General features: G+C 44.3%; 1 protein-coding gene across 3 annotated transcripts in view; it reads left to right on the top strand.

The window, feature by feature from the left end:
• Positions 1–18,128, top strand: part of DOCK2 (dedicator of cytokinesis 2) — a 417,694-nt gene that overhangs the window by 376,334 nt on the left and 23,232 nt on the right. For all 3 annotated transcript variants that reach the window (XM_058723143.1, XM_058723150.1, XM_058723158.1), the window contains exons 36-42: positions 741–781; positions 4,145–4,235; positions 4,974–5,093; positions 8,481–8,570; positions 10,628–10,732; positions 13,015–13,156; positions 17,792–17,873. In XM_058723143.1, the coding sequence (XP_058579126.1) occupies positions 741–781; positions 4,145–4,235; positions 4,974–5,093; positions 8,481–8,570; positions 10,628–10,732; positions 13,015–13,156; positions 17,792–17,873 (671 nt within the window). The remainder of the gene's footprint in view (positions 1–740; positions 782–4,144; positions 4,236–4,973; positions 5,094–8,480; positions 8,571–10,627; positions 10,733–13,014; positions 13,157–17,791; positions 17,874–18,128) is intronic.

Consider the following 18,128-nt stretch of genomic DNA (forward strand, 5'->3'; position numbering starts at 1 on the left):
TCTGCCAACCACTGTGTACCCTGGAACACCTGGAACATCACCTACCTCCCTCTGAGCCTCAGGTACATATGGGTACATTCAGTTAAACCAGGGTTTTCTCAAAGTATAGCTCATGGGTCAGATCATGACCTCCTGGCTCAAAATTTTTGAGGGCTCATTTACAAATGCACGAGATTAGGATATCTGGTGGTAGAGCCCAGGACCACTACTGGTCTAAATGATCCCTGAGCTTGAGTCGAGCTTCCCAGGTATTGCCAAGTTTAAATGTCTTTGCCTGTGGAGTCTCATTGTAACTCCTCATACCACTGTACTATCAGGAGTTGTGATCCGTTATTATCCCTGAAATCTGTTACTATTCCTAGAACTCTGATTACTGCTATTATTTTGAGAACAACCAGCTCCATCTGAGTAATGGGTCTGAGCTTGTAAAATCAAGCTGGGCTGCCGCAATCCTGACAACCCACCTCTCAGTGCAGCAGATAGCCCATCTGCACCCTGACATGTGATAGCTGAGGTACCCCCTCTGTCCCTTTATAGCCTAAGGATCAGGGGAGTGGCTTTCAAGGTAGAATCTCCTAGAAAGGGTGTTTGATGCATTCAAGAAAGTAAGTTCCAGGCTCGCATCTCAGAGAGCCCAGATAGTAAAGAGCAGTCTTCCCTACGTCTCCATCACTACTCCCTCTACTCCTGCCACTCTGCAAAGAAAAACCCTCACCACTGTTTTTTCCTCCACTACCTAGAATTTCTACAAAGATAACAATCGGGAAGAGATGTACATAAGGTAAGATTTTTGTTTTCTAAAATTCAGATCTGCTGTATCATTCTCCTGCTCAGTATCCATCAATGGCTCCCTGCTGCCTTCAGGATGGAATTTAAACTTACCTTCTTGATGCTAGGTCCCTGTATATTCTGATTCCTATCAATCTCTCCAGATTCAACTCTTTTCATTCTCCTAAGCAGCCCCCCATGCCACTTGGAGTTCTACAACCTGCCATGCTGTTTTGTTGTATCCACAGACCATAGTTTCCTTAACCCATCTTATGGATTGAGCTGGTGAATTACATCTGCATTTGTTGAAGGGTTAGCATATGGGGCCCAATTCTAGGGTTTATGAAGCACGTAGTTAGACCATTGGCCAGCCCAGTTGCACAGGAAAAAAAATACGAAGATGCATGATAACCTATTTTCTTGTAGGCATTTAAAAGACATTTATTTGAATATATCATGAAGGGTTTTTTTGGGGGGAGGGCATTTTTTTCTCAGAATCTCATATTCTTTTCTCCAAATTTTTTGTATTGCTATTTTTACTCTTTACAAAAATAATGCATACTTACTATCAAAACAACAGCAACAAACAACTCATAAAGTATAGACCAAAAAAAGTGAAATAAACTCTCGTAATCCATACATATTCTCAGACCCTTTTATATTTATATAGAGATGGAATTCTATGCCTGCATATTTTTTACAAAAATGAGATCATATTGCTCATAATTTATTCTTTGCTTGACAAGAATTCCATGTCAACAGATGAATTTCAACATCATTTTTAATGAAACTATAAAATTTTCTTTCCAGAATATACCATAATTTATATAGCCAATCCTATATTGTTGAACATTTAGGTTGTTTCCAACTTTTTCCTATCATAAATAGCACAACGACAAAATTCTTGGACATATATCTTATGTGTCCAAGTTATAGCTTGCTCATATCCTTATGAGACAAGAGCCACAAAGAGAAATTGGCCAGAAGGTTAACAAGCATTTTCAAGTCTTTTGACCCATTCTGTCAAATGCCAGAGACTCCAAGCGTGAACCTACTCTGCTATTATTGCAGATATTTTTAGGTACTTAGTTTAGCATTATTCCAGGAATAGGAACTATCATTTGGATAAGAGATAATTCCATAGGCTGTCCTAAGCTGAGATAGTATTTATAACATCACCAGACATGACTTATTATAGTAGTGCAAAGCTTTGGAGTCCAAAGGGCCTGGGGTTTTCACCTTGTCTTCTTGGCGAGTCTGGATAAGATCCCTCAGTCTCTCTGGGTTGAGGTTTCCCTTTATAGAATGTTTCCATTCTACCTTCTGTTTTGAGGATTAAATGAGATGCTATAGGTAAAGTGTCTAGCACATGGATCCATCCTTCCAACCTCTTTTCTCTCCTTCCCATTTTAGCAACACAGATGGTGAGCCCCAGATCTCCATAAGCTCTGGAGATTTGAGTTCTGTTGTAATCTAGGAAAACCGCATTTGCCTAAACCAAACAATGTAACAGGATATAGTCCGAAAACCTGTTCTGTTTGGCAGGCACAGTATTTAAAAACATTTTTTAATTGGTTGCCAAAATTTGGAAATCTAGAGATTTTACAAAAAAATAAAAATTCCCCGGGGTGCCTGGGTGGCTCAGTTAGTTGAGTGTCCAATTCTTGATCTCAGCTCAGGTCAAGATCTCATGGTTCATGAGTTCAAGCTCCACATTGAGCCTTGGACTGGCAGCACAGAACCTGCTTAAGATTCTCTCTGTACCCCTCTCTCTCTATCCCCCCTCAAAATAAATAAGCTTAAAAAGTAAAATATAATAAAATAAATAAAATAAAAATTTCCCTCTTCTAAAAACTCAGAAGGTATGGCAACACTGGGCCCTCCTCCTGTCCTGACAGATCTGGGGTACTCTAGTCATGACATTGTCCCCATTCCCCCTTGTAGGCAGACTTCACCCTGCCTACATCACTCAAACTGTGCATCTGGCCTATGTAGGTTTGAATCCCTGGTCAGGCCCATTAGGGTGTTTTCCTTTGGGCTCTGCAGTAGATCACCAAACCCTTGAGCTGACAAAGGAGAAGAGAGGGTGCCTTGGCCAGTAAAGGAGTAAATCTGTCTTCTGGATGCTCTAAGGTTTTTGGACCTAGCCATCTAATGATCTAAAGGATGAAGGATGGGCAGGAGGAGATAAAGTAGGATTCAGCCATGCACATAGGGGCTTCTAAAGGTAGATCACAAGCTCAACACTCCCAGCATGCAAGCCACATATAATTTCACTGATAACTGACTGATGAGAGAAAAGGTAAAAAGGGAGGAGAGTGGAATGGCCATGACTATAGAGGCAGAAATTGCTGATGGTTAAACCTGGTTCTACCTATTTCTTGCTCTGTGTACTTTAACATAAATCTCAGTTTTCTTGTCTATAAAAAGTTGACTGGGAGGATGAACTGATATAATGTCTGAAGTACCCATTTGTTAGATGAATGAATAGGCAAATCTTTCTACCTGGGATCTTCATCCCTCATTCATCCCCTCACTTTTAGATCCTTGCTCAACTGCCATGCCATAGGAACTTCTCTAGAAATCCCTTCTCTCCCTACCTAGATGAGTCCTGTTCTCATAGTACCACAGATCTCTCTTCCCAACATAGCTCACAACTGTATTTTTACAATGCAGTCATCCCAGGGTTCAGAACTGGAACCTCACATTGTAAAGGGAGAGAAGGTAGGAATGTGGTTTTGGTTGAATAGTATATTCTCCTTACTGACTGCTCAAGGTCTCCATATGAGTATCTAATCTTGAGACCCTGGTCCACTTCCTTCTCTTACCAGAAAATGCACTTCTTTTATACCAAGAGCCCACTGAAGAGCTGTCCTTTATAGTGCTGTGGCTTGTTCATTCTCCTGGAATGGTACAATGTTCAGAGCACGAGCTGTGGAGACAATTAGCCTGGGATCATGTTCCAGCTCTTCCAGTTGTTAGCACAAGACTTGTGATGAGTTATTCATTTCACCTTTCTTATTTGTCACGTTGCATTGGCCAGATTCTTTAGTATCAAGTTGAATACCAGCTGAGATGATACTTCACACTTCTCCAAACCATACTTTTCTCAATGAACCCATCTCACAAGGTTGCCATGTGGATTAAATGATCTAAGGCATTCAAAATACCTAGCCTGGTGCCTGTCACACACTAGGTGTCCCATAAACAGTAACAGCTGCTGTTGTCACCCATGCAGGGTGGAGCTGGTTATCAGCAATGGAGGATTCCTCTGTGATCCCAAGAGGTGCCTAGTTGTTCTGTCTGACTCCTACTTGGCCCTATCTCTGGCCTCCTTATCAGTGACCATGGTAACCTAGCATATTTCCCCAAACAGGTACTTGTACAAACTCCGCGATCTTCACCTGGATTGTGATAATTACACAGAGGCTGCCTACACACTCCTTCTCCACACCTGGCTTCTCAAGGTACTGTCCTTCCAATAAAGGTGATTTGTGTTAGGATCTCTATGTGGCCCTCACAACAAGTTAAAGAGTTAAGGAGCAGGGGGAAGAAAGAGAGAAAGAGGAAGGGAAGGGAAGGGAAAGGAAGGGAAGGGAAGGGAAGAAAGAAATGGAAAGGAAAAGGAAAAGGAAACAGAAAAGGAAAAGGAAAATAATTAGCCCAATAAATTTTTTTTTGCTATGTCCCCAAACTCTTGACTTGGCCAGTTACTGTTCTGCACTACTTTTCCTGGTCACATAAGGTTTCAAGTGACTTTCACATTTATCAACAACAATAACCCCCCTGAGACATGTTTTACAGTTTTATATAACATTCAAACATCAACTATAAATCATTAGCATGCCCAGTGAGCTGTTTTCTTTCTCTTGAAAACAGTGTTGTAGCTGGACAGTGTTCTGAAGGATTTCCTTTGGCTTTTTGAAAAGCTGGGCTCATGTCTTATAGGGGTTCCAGGAAAATCCCTACAAACCACACACATGAGCCAATAGAGAGTCCAAAAGGCATAACTGGCAAAAATCAGGAGACACTTCCCAATGGAAACCACAGACCAGACTCTCCCTGACTGACCATTCACACCCAGGGTGACAGGCCAGCTGACAGACGTGTGTGCAGAGCTTCCTCCTGCTCCTCATAAGTAGGGAAGACACCTCCCCTTGGCTCCCTCTCAGCCCCGGGTGACTTGGTGTATCTCTTGTCCTCAGTGGTCAGATGAGCAGTGCGCATCGCAGGTCATGCAGACAGGCCAGCAGCACCCCCAGACTCACCGACAGCTGAAGGAGACGCTCTATGAGATCATCATAGGCTACTTTGACAAAGGAAAGGTAATTTACCCCTGTCCTCCCTCTCTCTGTGGAGATCGTGGCTATGGGGAAGGGTGGTTCCTTCCCATACTCTGCACCCCATCCATCTGCATGTCTGGTCAGCTCTCCCTCCCAATTCTGAGTCTGGTCACTTTGCTCCACCTTCTCACCACCTTCATTCAGGGCCTCCTCATTGTTCACTTGGATACTCAATGGGTTCTGAGAAATCTGCCTGCTCCCTCTAGTGCCTCCAACAGATCATCCTCTGTACAGGAAATGGCTCCCACATTTCCCAGAAAGAGTACACAATCCTGTCTGTGACCTGTGAGGCCTCACATGAGCTGTCTTCTGACCGCTTCTCTTGTTTCATCCCTGCCAGCTCCCTCTTGCCCCCATGCTGTATGCCAAATTCTTTTCCACATCAGCGTCTTTGCACTTGCTTTTCTCATCTTAGAACATTTTTCCTCCATAGCTTTCCATGGAAGACTCCCTCTCAGAGCTCAGAGCTTTGCTCAGATGTCCTCAAGGACACCTTCCCTGACCAACCTAGGCAAAACAGCACCCCTACCCCGAGTCACCTTTATTGCCTCTTCAAAGCACTTGTCACTATCAGACATCACCTGTTCATTTTGTTTTTACATTCATTGTTTGGCTTGTCATTTTAGAATGCCACAAACACAAAGACATGTCCACTGCTGAATGTCCAGTGGTTAGTGCAGAGCCTGGCATGCAGGGACAAATAAATATATGTTGAATAAGTGAATGAATTACATGAATGAATGACAGGGTGATGCCATCATTGATCTTTAAACAACAAGGACAAAATGTTTGGCTGGGAGAAGATTAACCAGACCAACTGATACTCATCCTCCAGTCCCCAGTGGACCTTCAAGAAGCACCAGCCCAAATGCAACCATTCATCCTGTAGGAGATGTGGCATGTGGGCTAAGTGCTTAGGTTCTGGAGTCAGCCTGGTTCCAAACGTTGCTCCTCTGTCACCTACAGTTCCCTTGACCTCTTAGAGACTCCAATTCCCATCCAAAATAATGATACTAATAGTACCTACTTCCTAGTTGTATTGTGAAAATTATGTAAGAGAAAGCAGGTAGAACACCTAACATAGGACCTGGTACATAGTCATACCTTCTTAAATTTTAACTGTCATCATTACCCTACTCTGCCTTCAAGGCCCCAGTTGATTGGCCACTTCCTCCATCAAACCTTTTTTGAGTCCTCCAGCTTACCGACAGCTTTGCCTCTCCTCTGAATTACAAGACCTCTTACTATTCATCCGGACATAATTTAGTGGACTTAATTTTGATCTGTTCTGTCACTGCAGTTCATTGTATCTGTCTTATCCTGATCTCCCCACCTTCCCTGGAAAGACAGAATGAGGTAATGTCTGTGGAAGGGCTTATAAATTCCCAGGAGTTGAGCAGTTGGAGACCACTGTTTTTATAATTTACAATTATACGCCTCTTGAGGGCAGTGAGTCTGCCGTTGCTGAAACCTCCTGCCCTGCTGACATCAAGTCAGAGCTTACTATTTGTTTACAGCTGATTCAGTGCATCACGGTGTGAAAACCCCAACAGGACATGTTGAGCTTTGTCTTCTGCCATGTATCCAGTTCAACTCACCCTATGCTGAACAGAGAGGAAAAAGATGCCATCCCTCATCTCAAGGACCTTATCATCTAGTTGGCAAAACAGACAAACCAATCATGATCTTCTTTGCATATTACCCTTTGGTGTTGTGCAATAATGGAGAATGAGGGAGAGAAAAGTAGTGCCCAGGTACTTTGGGAGCAGAGAGGAGAGAGCAGATGGGTACAGCTCACTTCAATAGCCACTGCTGTGGAAACTTCCAGAATGAAGCCCAAACTCTTGAGCATCCCTTTAACCTCCTCTCCCCGTACCTTCCCTCATGTAGATTTATTGCTCTAGACACACACAATAGCCTTCTACTTTGCAAGTCCATCTGTCAATATTTTGTGGACTCCTCTACATCCCTCAAAACCCAATTCTTGCATCTATTTATGTGTATGCTTTACCCACGTACATTTCATGACAGGAGAGACTGTGTCTTGTCCATATTTATGTCTATTCCATCACTCTATACCATACCATGCCTAGAAGCCAGCCGGTACTCAATAATCAATGTATGAGATTCAGAGGGATCAGTGACTGTCAGAGGTCCTGGTGGCCATACAGGCAGACTCAGGAGGAAATCCTAGATATCTGACTCCCTCCCTGGCCCATTAGTGGTCTCTTAACACATTGGTGAGGGCATTTCTGGCAGATTATGGTACAAAGTTTGCAAAGATCTCCACATGAGCCAAAAAGTCCCCTGACCCAGCCCAGGGACTTTACCACCGTCTTCTTGTTCAGGCTGAACAGAAAGAAAGCCCCAGCCCAGCCTGTAGACTTGGTTCCTCCTGGCACATAAAGCATTTTTATGCTGCTCACTAAGTTGTCCACGGGTTTACAGCCGTGGCTCCTCCACTCGGCACTTGCTTTTATTTATTTTTATGCTTGGATGCAGAGAGAGCATTTTTGCTACACAGCACACACTACATTTTGGCAACCTCCCCTCTCTCCTTCCCCACCTCCCCTAGCTTCTCCATTTAGATGCATTTCCCATTTTAAACTGAATATGAAATGTGATGGGTGTCCCTTGAGATTGCCAGATCTCCAGCCCACTCTGCATCTCCCGCCTCTGCAGAGGCTCCCGACCCCCTTCAGTCTAAGATGGAAGGATGATCTATCAGATTCAGCCTAAGAGCAGAGGAAAAGGGTTTGCTTTTCCAGGATTTTTTTTCAAATGGAAAATGCCTATTTACAAAAAGTTCTAATCACTCTCGTTATACTCAGCTCCACCACTACCCTATGCAGCCCCCCTCCCCACTCATATACTCCAAATAACCCCAAGTGACACGTATAAAATTTCAGTTACACAAGATGAGAAAGTTTTAGAGATCTGCTGTACAACAATCGGTCTATAGTTGACAATTCTCAGGTCACACCCAGGTGTGCATTCTAGCCCAGCTTTTGGTTAGGCATGTGACCTAGGACAATGTCTCTGCCTGTCTGAACCTCCATTTCTCACCTGGGAAATGCAGCTGTTACTAGACACCTCCCAGAGTGTTTGTGAAGACCCAAGAAGCATGCAGATAAAGCATTTAGCCTAGTCTCTGGCTGCTCCATTATTTGTCACGAAACTAGAGTGGGGCGGAGGAAGGGTCATGCTCACTGGTAAGTACCTGGCTTGCCGTGCATGGGGCCGGGCCTGGGCTGGAGTGAGGCTTGCAGTACAGTCCCAGGAGTCAAGCTGCCTTGAGTCCCTTCCTCAGCAAGCGTTCTGCAAGCTTGGATGTACCTCCTAACCTTTGTGTCCATGACCTTCCTATAGATGTGGGAAGAAGCCATCAGTCTGTGCAAGGAGCTGGCGGAACAATACGAGATGGAGATCTTTGACTATGAGCTCCTGAGCCAGAACCTGGTAAGGCAGGGTGCCCAGGGCCTCAGCTCCCCAGAGAGGCTGGGGAGAGGAAGCAGGAGGCCAGGTGGGGTCAGGACACCAGAAAAAGAGTGTACGTAGGGCCTGAGCTGAGTAAGGCTGTGCTGAAAGCCTTCCTTCCAGTTGGGAATATTTCCAGAAGAAGGCATTCTGGGAAAACTCATTAGTGACAGTTTCCCGGATGGAGTAGTAAGTACCTGCTTGGCACTGGGGCTGCTGCTGCCGTTGCACACCCAATAAACACTGTGCTACATTTGCAGTAAAATCGCCACAAATCACTAAGCCAATTAAATAAAAACGCAAATTTGTGCTTTCTGATTAACAGATAAATCACATTAAAATGCTCCCCATCTGGCCATTCCCCATTAGCTCCTCGGTGCTTGTGATTGGTTGGGGGGTGGGGGGGGTAAGTGGAGAGTGGGGGAGCCAGCCTAGCCTACTTGTGCTGCAGATGCCAGGGCTTGGCGGGGAAGTGGCCTCTGCAGAGAAAATGCAGAACATTTGGGCTGCTCCCCCCACTTGTACACCTCCTACGTATTTCCTGGCCACCTCAGAGCCAGGACACCAGTGCCCCATGGTAGCCTATTTTGACAGGCCAGTCCAGCTCTGTCCAGGGAACTATAAAATGAGAGTCCAAACATGGAGAGATGATTTATTGTTTCTTTGTGGGGGGGATGGGTATTGAATGCAGTATTCTTGTTAAAAGCAGCTGGGCTGTTAGCTGTTTGTACTGTTGTAAGATATGATGCAAACACACATATGTAGTCATAGCAAGAAACACTTATATCTACCCTACACATACATCCACATAGATATTTGCAAACATGGGGGCACACATACACACATGCATCCAGTACACATTTGTGCACACACAGAGTACACATTCATGTGTATACATGCACACACACACCCGGTACACATTTATGCACACACACATGCACATACAGTACACATTCATGCATACACAGTGAATATTCATGCGCACACATGCACACACGTACCTAGTACACATTTGTACACACACATGCACATACACACAGTACACATTCATGCACATGTTGATGTACATGCATGCCCATTCTCCAAGTCCATGTTGCACAGGCTTGTGTCCATGTACACTTATCTCCCATGTTGTATCAAATTTAAGATGCCATCAGTCTGAGATGCAGTCTTTTTTTGTATGTGCCTTGTCATGATTTCTATCTGACTAATAGCAATTCTAAGATACTATCAGGTGTAAAGTAAGATGTAAACTGTTTTCAGAGATGTTAAAATATGAAGAATGCACACCTATTAGATTGATGAAATACGTCAAGGGTGCATACAAGGGAAGATACATATATCTGGAGATATTTATGCATCCATAGACCCCCACAAACACATGCCTTGTGTGCCCGAAGGAGAGAGCAGCATGGCGAGGTGGGGGCTCTGGACAGCTGGCTGGATTCAGCTTCATACTTACTAGCTGCACTATGAGATACAAAGAACATTTCTTTATCTGCAAAACAGACATACGAAACTTGTGGGTTGTTAAGAGGATGATGTGAGTAAATGAGCTGGTGCAGGTAGAGTGATTAACGTGGAACCTGGTATAGGGTGAATATAGCCATTGCTATTATGATTATAGACATACCCACAGATATGCAAATATGTGCAGTGGGCATCTTGGTTCTGGTATAATGATCGTCTCTCAAGAGTGGCCTCTCTGGACTTTAAGAGACAAAACAGATGAACATAAGGGAAGGGAAACAAAAATAATATAAAAACAGGGAGGGGGACAAAACAGAAGAGACTCATAAATATGGAGAACAAACTGAGGGTTACTAGAGGGGTTGTGGGAGGGGGGATGGGCTAAATGGGTAAGGGGCACTAAGGAATCTACTCCTGAAATCATTGTTGCACTATATGCTAACTAATTTGGATGTAAATTTTAAAGAATAAAAAATAAAATAAAAAAAAAAAGAGTGGCCTCTCTGAGTTGAATGTGCCTTTGATACACATATCTATGTTGTTACAAGCTGTGAGTTTTCTCCTTCCAGATCCAGCAGGCAAAATTCTATGAAAACATCATGAAAATCCTCAGGCCCAAGCCAGACTACTTTGCTGTTGGATACTATGGCCAGGGATTTCCCTCCTTTCTGCGGGTGAGTTTGTGGGTGACTGAGACCCAGGCCAGGGGCCTGGGGCCTCTCAGCTGCTACTTTGTGCTTCAGGGATCTGCTTGTACTGAGACTATGTGCTCTCCTCCATCTGAGGGCTGCCCTCCCCTCACATGCCCAGTCTCCTCCATCATCACCACCCTCAGCTACCCCATGTTCCTATAGATACACAGCAACCAGAGCTGCCCTATGAGGTAGCAAGCTCCCCATCTCTTGAGCGTGGTGTTCAAGGAGAGCCGGTGGACTTCTGCTACCCTGCCAGCACTGTAGAGCTCTGGTTCTCAGACCTTTTGGGCTCAGGAATCTTTTTTCTCTCTGAAAAATTACTGAGGTCTCCGATGAACTTTTGTATTGATAGACTCTAGCTGTCTACATTTATCATATTCAAAATTAAAACTAAGAAAATTTTAAAATATTTATCAATTTATTTAAAAATAACAATAATTAACCTGTCACGTGTTAGCATAACTTGCATCATTATGAAAAAATAGTTATATTTTCCCATAAAAAATGTGTGCCAACAGTGAGATTGCTACATATTTCTATAAATCTCTTTAATATTTAGATTAAGAGAGGATGGCTAGGTACTTACACTTTCTTCTGCATTTAGTCTGTAGTGATAGCACATATCATGCAACTTCTGGGAAATTCTACCACACATCTGAGAGAATGATAGTGAAAAAGGCAAATAACAACTGACCATTATAATGAAGCGTGCTCCTTGATCTCATGAGGCCCTGAAAGGGTTTTAGGGACCTTCAGGGGTCTCTGGAGCATACTTTTTTTTTTTTAACATTTATTCATTTTTGAAAGGCAGAGAGAGACAGCACAAGTGGGGGAGGGGCAGAGAGAGAGAGAGAGAGGGAGACACAGAATCTGAAGCAGACTCCATGCTCTAAGCTGTCAGCACAGAGCCCTATGTGAGGCTCGAACCCATGAACTATGAGATCATGACCTGAGCTGAAGTCGGATGCATAACTGATGCAGCCACCCAGGCCCCCCTCTGGAGCATACTTTCTGAAGTAATGCTCTTGTGGATTATTCACTGATCATGTAGAGAGTTGGATTAGGTCAGCTGTAGGCTTCCTTCCCATAGGACTCCATCCAGTGAACCTGAGGTTCAATTCTAAAGTCAGGGACATTCAAAAGAAACAGCAAATCTGATCTCTGACCTTACTTGATTTGCAGTCTAGTTGAGAAGCTAAGTTACTCACTGTTACCAGTCAATGGGGAAGTCAGAGTGGACTCACAAAAGTAAGCACCACAGGCTGCAAAAGAGGTAGAGAACGAGGGTTTCCTCATTGGAGTAGAGGTGGCTTTCCAATCCTGATTGTACATCAGAAACCCCTGGAGAACTTGTTAAAAACACATATTTCTGTATCTTACTCCCACAGATTCCATTTCAGCAGGTCTAGAGCAAGGCCTATGGATCTGAACTTCTAGAAGTCTCCTAGGCCCATCTGCCAATTACCCAGATTTGGAAGCACTGACACGCAGAGGTGACAGATGTGGGTTTAGACTGAAGAGCTTCTGGGCCAGTAGAGGTGGCATGGATGGTAGATATGATCTAGAACAAGGTTTCTCAACCTCAGCTCTACTGACATTTTAGGTCAGGTTGTTCTTTGTTAAGGGGGCCGTCCTGTGCATTAAAGGACATTTAGTAGCATCCTGGGCTTCTACCCACGGGGTTCCGGTAGCTCCCCCTCCCCCAAGTTGTGACAACCAAAAATATTTCCAGACATGGCCAGTATCCCTTAGGAGGCAAAATCACCTCCTATTTGAAAACTACTGATCTAGAGAAGGCTAACATAGTCAAAGAAGGGTAAAGAATGTATTTTCATGGATTTAGAGCCAGGAGCGATGTGATGAGGGACCCAAAAACTGGTACCTTCCACCCTGCAGGCCCAGCCTACATGGCTCATTAAAGGCAGGAGGGACCTTTTGTGGTCATGCAAACAGAAGACCAGGTATGACACACTGAAAGCTGAGTGAGGAACAGTTCTGGAACTTATACATAGGACAGTTTGAAAAAGTTCTCAGCATCCACAATCCCCTCTCCTTTTAGAATCATTCTTTTTAAAGAAGTGGTATACCTAGCTAGGTCTGTGAGCTGAGCTTCTCTTTTCTATGGTGGGGAAGCAGAAAGGAGAGAGATCTCTAGGAGGTCACCAGAGCCGGTGCTCATGTCACAAGCCCCCCAGCTTTGCTTGCATCATGTTTTCCAAGCCTAGGACCTAAGATCTCTGTTGGGTGTCATTTCTCTGCAGAACAAAGTGTTCATCTACCGAGGGAAGGAGTATGAGCGAAGAGAAGATTTCCAGATGCAGCTGATGAGCCAGTTCCCCAATGCAGAGAAGATGAACACAACCTCTGCCCCTGGGGATGACGTGAAGAATGCCCCAGGCCAGTGTATCCTTAGAGAATGGCCCAGCCGGGGCCAGGCAAAGGCCCACAGAGCCCCACCTTAGAGCTTAGAAGCTGCTGCCAGAATCATTGCAGTGGTGCCAATGTCAGTGTCTAGTATGGTATCCAAAGAATCCATCTCGGGAAATTCTAAATGTTGTGCTCATTGATTAATTCACTCATTCATTCATTCTCATAGTGAATACTATAGAGCTCTGGCTCTGTGCCAATCATTGTGCAAGACACTGATGATCACACTCACAAAGTGGTCCTACCTTCAGGGAGCTCATAGTCTAGCAAGTAAAAGAGACAGTGAACAACTAATTGCACCATTAAATATGTATTTGTAGAAATGGGATTAATGCCAAGAGGAAGCCATGCAGGACACTGTGGGAGGGCAGAGAAGGCTTCCTTGAGGAAGGTAATGTCTAAGGTTAGCAACAAGCCAAAGGTTAGCAGGAGGTGGGGAGAAGGGCCCAGACAGAGGGAAGCACAATCGTGCTCACAGGCCTTGAGTGGGAAGGAACACAGTGGCTTCCAAGAACTGGAATGGCACCTTACTTCTCTTACAGTAAGATCAAAACTCCTGATCAAGGCAAGTAGGTTTTTCACCATCTGAACCCTGCCCCCCTCCCCAGGATTCTTCCTTCCCTTTCTCATGTCTCTTTGGCCACACTGGCCTCGTTTCTGTTGTCTAAACACACCTAGCTGGTTCCCTCTGGACCTATGAATCTTCTGTTCCCTCTTCTCGCCATGCCCTTCCCCCAACTCCTTTCTTACCCATCAGATCTTAACTTGGTGTCACTTCCTGGGAGAGCTTTTCCTGGTCACTCATCTAAAGCGGCCTTTTCTGAACTCTCCATGAGCCTCTTATCTCACACTCTGTTTTCTTTAGAGACTTGATCTCAGTCTGTTATCTTTTGTGCTTTTTAAAGGTCCACATAAGCTAGACTATAAGGTCTGGGAGGACAGAGACCTGCACTGCCTTGTTTGCTGTAGTAAGTGCCCCCATCTCCCCTCGTGCCCAGCACAAAGCAAAAAAAAAAAAAAAAAAAAAAAAAGATAATAAAATACTTGTTGATTAATGGAAAGGGAAACAAGAGAGAAAGAAAAGAGAGATAAAGAAAGAAAAGAAGGAGGGAAGGATGCAGGGAGGGAGCCAGCTCACTGAAGTCTACAGAGGAGGGTATGGGGGATATGAGATGATGCCAGTGAGGTGTTCATAGGTCCAGGAGCTGACACTGGGCAGGGGGCAAGACTCCTGGCGGCAGAGAGCACATTAACCCAAGGATCAGGCAGACGGCTGAGTGGTGATGTATTAGCCCACCCTGGCTCCCAGCACCACACCCTGTAGCACAAATTAAGTTACAGCCTTTAAAATGGGGTTGACAGGTTGCATGGCTGGTCTGCTAAGTCTGCCGAACCTTAATCCAAATATTTTTCCCTTGGGTGATACATATTCATCTGTAACCTTTTCATTATGCTCACCTGCCCTTCATGCCTGCTCTACCATGGTATTTGCAAGAGGAAGTGCAACTAGTCCTGGGGCTGACTGGTTACAAATGTGATTTTGGTTACAGGCGAGACAGGAGATTAGCACTAAGTCCCTTCTTAAGTGGACTCGTGGTGTTGAATAGCTCCATGGCATTTTAGCTTGGGGTGAAGGGAGACTACGTGTTACTAGGTTATCTCATCATATGCAGGCCTGATTTAGTAGCACCAGGAACCAGGTTGAAAAGGAAAAAGAGTTGACATTTGCTAAAAGCCCTCTTCATGCCATGAATAGATTGAGTGCTTTATAACCATTATTTCTTTAACCCCCAAATAACTCTATGGGATGGGTATTATGTCTGTCCTATTTCATAGAGAAGGAATGTGTAGGGCAAAGAAGTAAAGTAGTTTTCCTAAGGTTACAAACCTAGTTATGGAAGTGAGATTTGAACTCCAAGCTCTGTCTCAAAGTGTGTATTCTTTCCATAATGCCATTACTTCCACTAAAATTAATGAACAGGATGTTCTTTATTAGCTGTTCATCATGTACCAGGCATTTTTCATGCATTGTTTCATTTTATCCTTATAGTAATCCTATGAGTTGGGTATTATTACTCTCTGCATATGCAAATAAGAAAACCGAGGCTCAAAAAATATAAGCAGCTTGCACAAGGTGCTGAAAACTGATGGAGCTAGAGTTTGAACCCAGATCTCCTCGTTGCCAAAACCTGAGCTCTGAATGCTCTGTCCTCTCACCTTCACTAGTAGAAAAGCTAGCAAGCAGTTTTGGAAGGGCAACACATCTCATGTCTTCTCTTTTAGGTAACCAAGTAGGGGAAGACATTTGAAAGCTAAGGCCTCTTAGTTGAGTGTCCTGTCTCACACATTCCCCCTGCCCAAACCTTGGGGTCCCAGTTCCATGTACAGACTCAACATGTAGTGAGACAGTCCAGCCATGCATCCTCCTGGGCATGATTTAAAGGCTCTGGTGTCACTAGTTTCCTCAGGACAGGTTTGGATTCTCCTCTTGGTCCAAGGCCAATTGCTAAGATCAGTGGATGTGACTTAGAAGCCTCTCTAGAACAAGGGTTGGCCAACTTCTGTATAAAGAACCAGATAGGAAATATTTCAGTCTTTGTCAGTCATGTGGTCTCTATGTCATAACTACTCAACTCTATTGTTGTAGTGGGAGAGCAGCCATAGATTGGCTGCTACATAAATGGATTGGTGTGGAAACCAAAGTGGTTTCCTTCCCAGAGAAGGGAGCTGTTGGCTATATGGCTTGAAAAAGAAAATGGTTTTTCTGAATATTACAGAAATCCTTCCAGTGAGGTTTGTTGTTTATGTTAAGCATTGTGTTCTCTCTCTGTCTCTGTCTCTGTCTCTTTGTCTCTCTGTCTCTCTGTCTCTCTCTCTCTCTCTAAAGAACTCTCATTTAATGTGGAAATATTCTGCAGAGATAAAACAATTAAATTCACAGCATACTAATATGGAGTGAGTTTATCAGAGGGGGACAATTGAATTTAACTTGGAATTATATTTTGGCCATTTCTTCTGTATGAAAGAATCATAGCCTCTGCCATCAAAAAGCTCACAGTCTGGTGGGGAGGGTCTGGGAAGGGAAAAGACAGGAAGCTGGAGAGATAAGAGTCCTAAGTATAGGCAAAATGCTGTGGAGAGTCAAAGGAAGAAAACGACACCTGACTGAGGGTAAATTGAATACTTATGGAGCCTGTGGAATTTGACATTTGCCTCAAGGGCTCACGGGAAGAGGGGGTGATGTGAGAAAATATTTCAAGCAAAGGGCATAGTAGAATCTTTTGGGAAACCAGAGAGAAACTTTGAATGCCAGAAAGAAGAGCTTGTGATTCCTTGGTTGGCAAAAATTCCAGGCTCAGGGAGAGTTTTTGGAGTTGTGGTAATCATTGGGTGGAATGAAGGGATTAGAGATCTTGGATACCTGAAGAGAGATGAGTAAAGGAGACATGAAAGGCACAGGAAGGGAAACAGGGGCCAGGAGATGGGCTCAGTGATGACTGGTTTTGTTTATTTGGATTGCCATGCTATCGGTTTAAAATGAATAAAGGTCTAGAATAGGCAGACGAAGCTCCCATAGCCTGCGCCCATGGCAGGCATCACTAATCAGTCATAGAACTCTTTCCCACTCAGCCTGGACATGGCCTCAAAATCCTGCCACAAGCAGTTACTTTCAAATTTTCAGGGCTGGAATGCAAAATGATATCTATTTGCATGCTCTAAAGCAGTGCTTCTCAAACTTAAAGATGCCTCTATATCACATGACGCTCTTATAAAACTCTAGACACTGATTCATAGGTCTGAGGTAGGTGTCACCATTTCTTATAATTTTTTAAATATTTATTTATTTTTGAGAGAGAGAGAGCATGGGCACAAGCAAGAGGAGGGGCAGAGAGGGGGGGACAGTGGATCCAAAGCAGGCTCTGCACTGACAGCAGGAAGCCTGATGCAGGGCTCGAACTCATGAACTGTGAGATCATAACCTGAGCCAAAGTTGGACACTCAACTGATGTAGGCACCCAGGTGCCCCCCAGACTCATCATTTCTAACAAGGCTTCAGGAGATGCAGATGCTGCTGGTCAAAGGAACACACTGAGGAGCAGTCTAGGGTCAAAGAACCCCAAGCGTGTGGTTAAAAGACCCAACTACAGACCTCTGTTCTGCTCTCACAAGCTGTGTGACCTTCAGTAATTCGCCTGGCCTCTTTGACCTTGATGTCCTCATCTATAAAGGGGGGAGAATTACATTAATAACACTGCTGAGTGGAATTGGCGAGATGCAAGGAGACCATGGGGGATATGCTATGCAATTGACTGAGAACTATAAATTCATTATGGTATTACAGTTAGTATAGAAATGATAATGATGATTAAGGACCACTGAACAACTGTTAGCAAGGGCTGAGCCCTGGGATGGGCTTACAAGTGACAGGCAATTCTGATAAGGACCATGATGACTTCTAACTTGTCATTAGGATCTAGTTGGCAGCCAGCAGCCTGAGGTCAGTCATTCAATAAAATCTTGGCCCCAGGAGGGCTGTCGTGGGAGGTCTCAACTGGGAACTGTCCCTGCAGCCCACAACACGTTGTGAGCCCTTAACTACAGGAATCCCAGACATCCAGTGTTTCACCGTCCAGCCTGTCTTGGATGAACACCCAAGGTTCAAGAATAAGCCTGTGCCTGACCAGATAATAAAGTAAGACCCACAATTCATTGGAAGAAGGGATGGGGAAGAAAATCCTATGGAGCTGTCAAGCTGAGCTGGTGGCAGGACAGGCCCTGGTGCCCTCCCAGTTCTTTCTCTGGTTTAGCCAGCCTTTTATCTCTTTTCCTCTTGGGAAAAGAATGACCCCTCCAGCCCAATTAGCAATCTGGGTGCTGTCCCTGAAAAGGCTGAAGCCAGAGATGGGAGGAACAAGGGACAGTGAAATATCAGGAAGCAGCAATGACA

The sequence above is a fragment of the Neofelis nebulosa genome, chromosome 1 (assembly GCF_028018385.1).
Source record: "Neofelis nebulosa isolate mNeoNeb1 chromosome 1, mNeoNeb1.pri, whole genome shotgun sequence".
In the NCBI taxonomy this organism is placed as follows: Eukaryota; Metazoa; Chordata; class Mammalia; order Carnivora; family Felidae; genus Neofelis; species Neofelis nebulosa.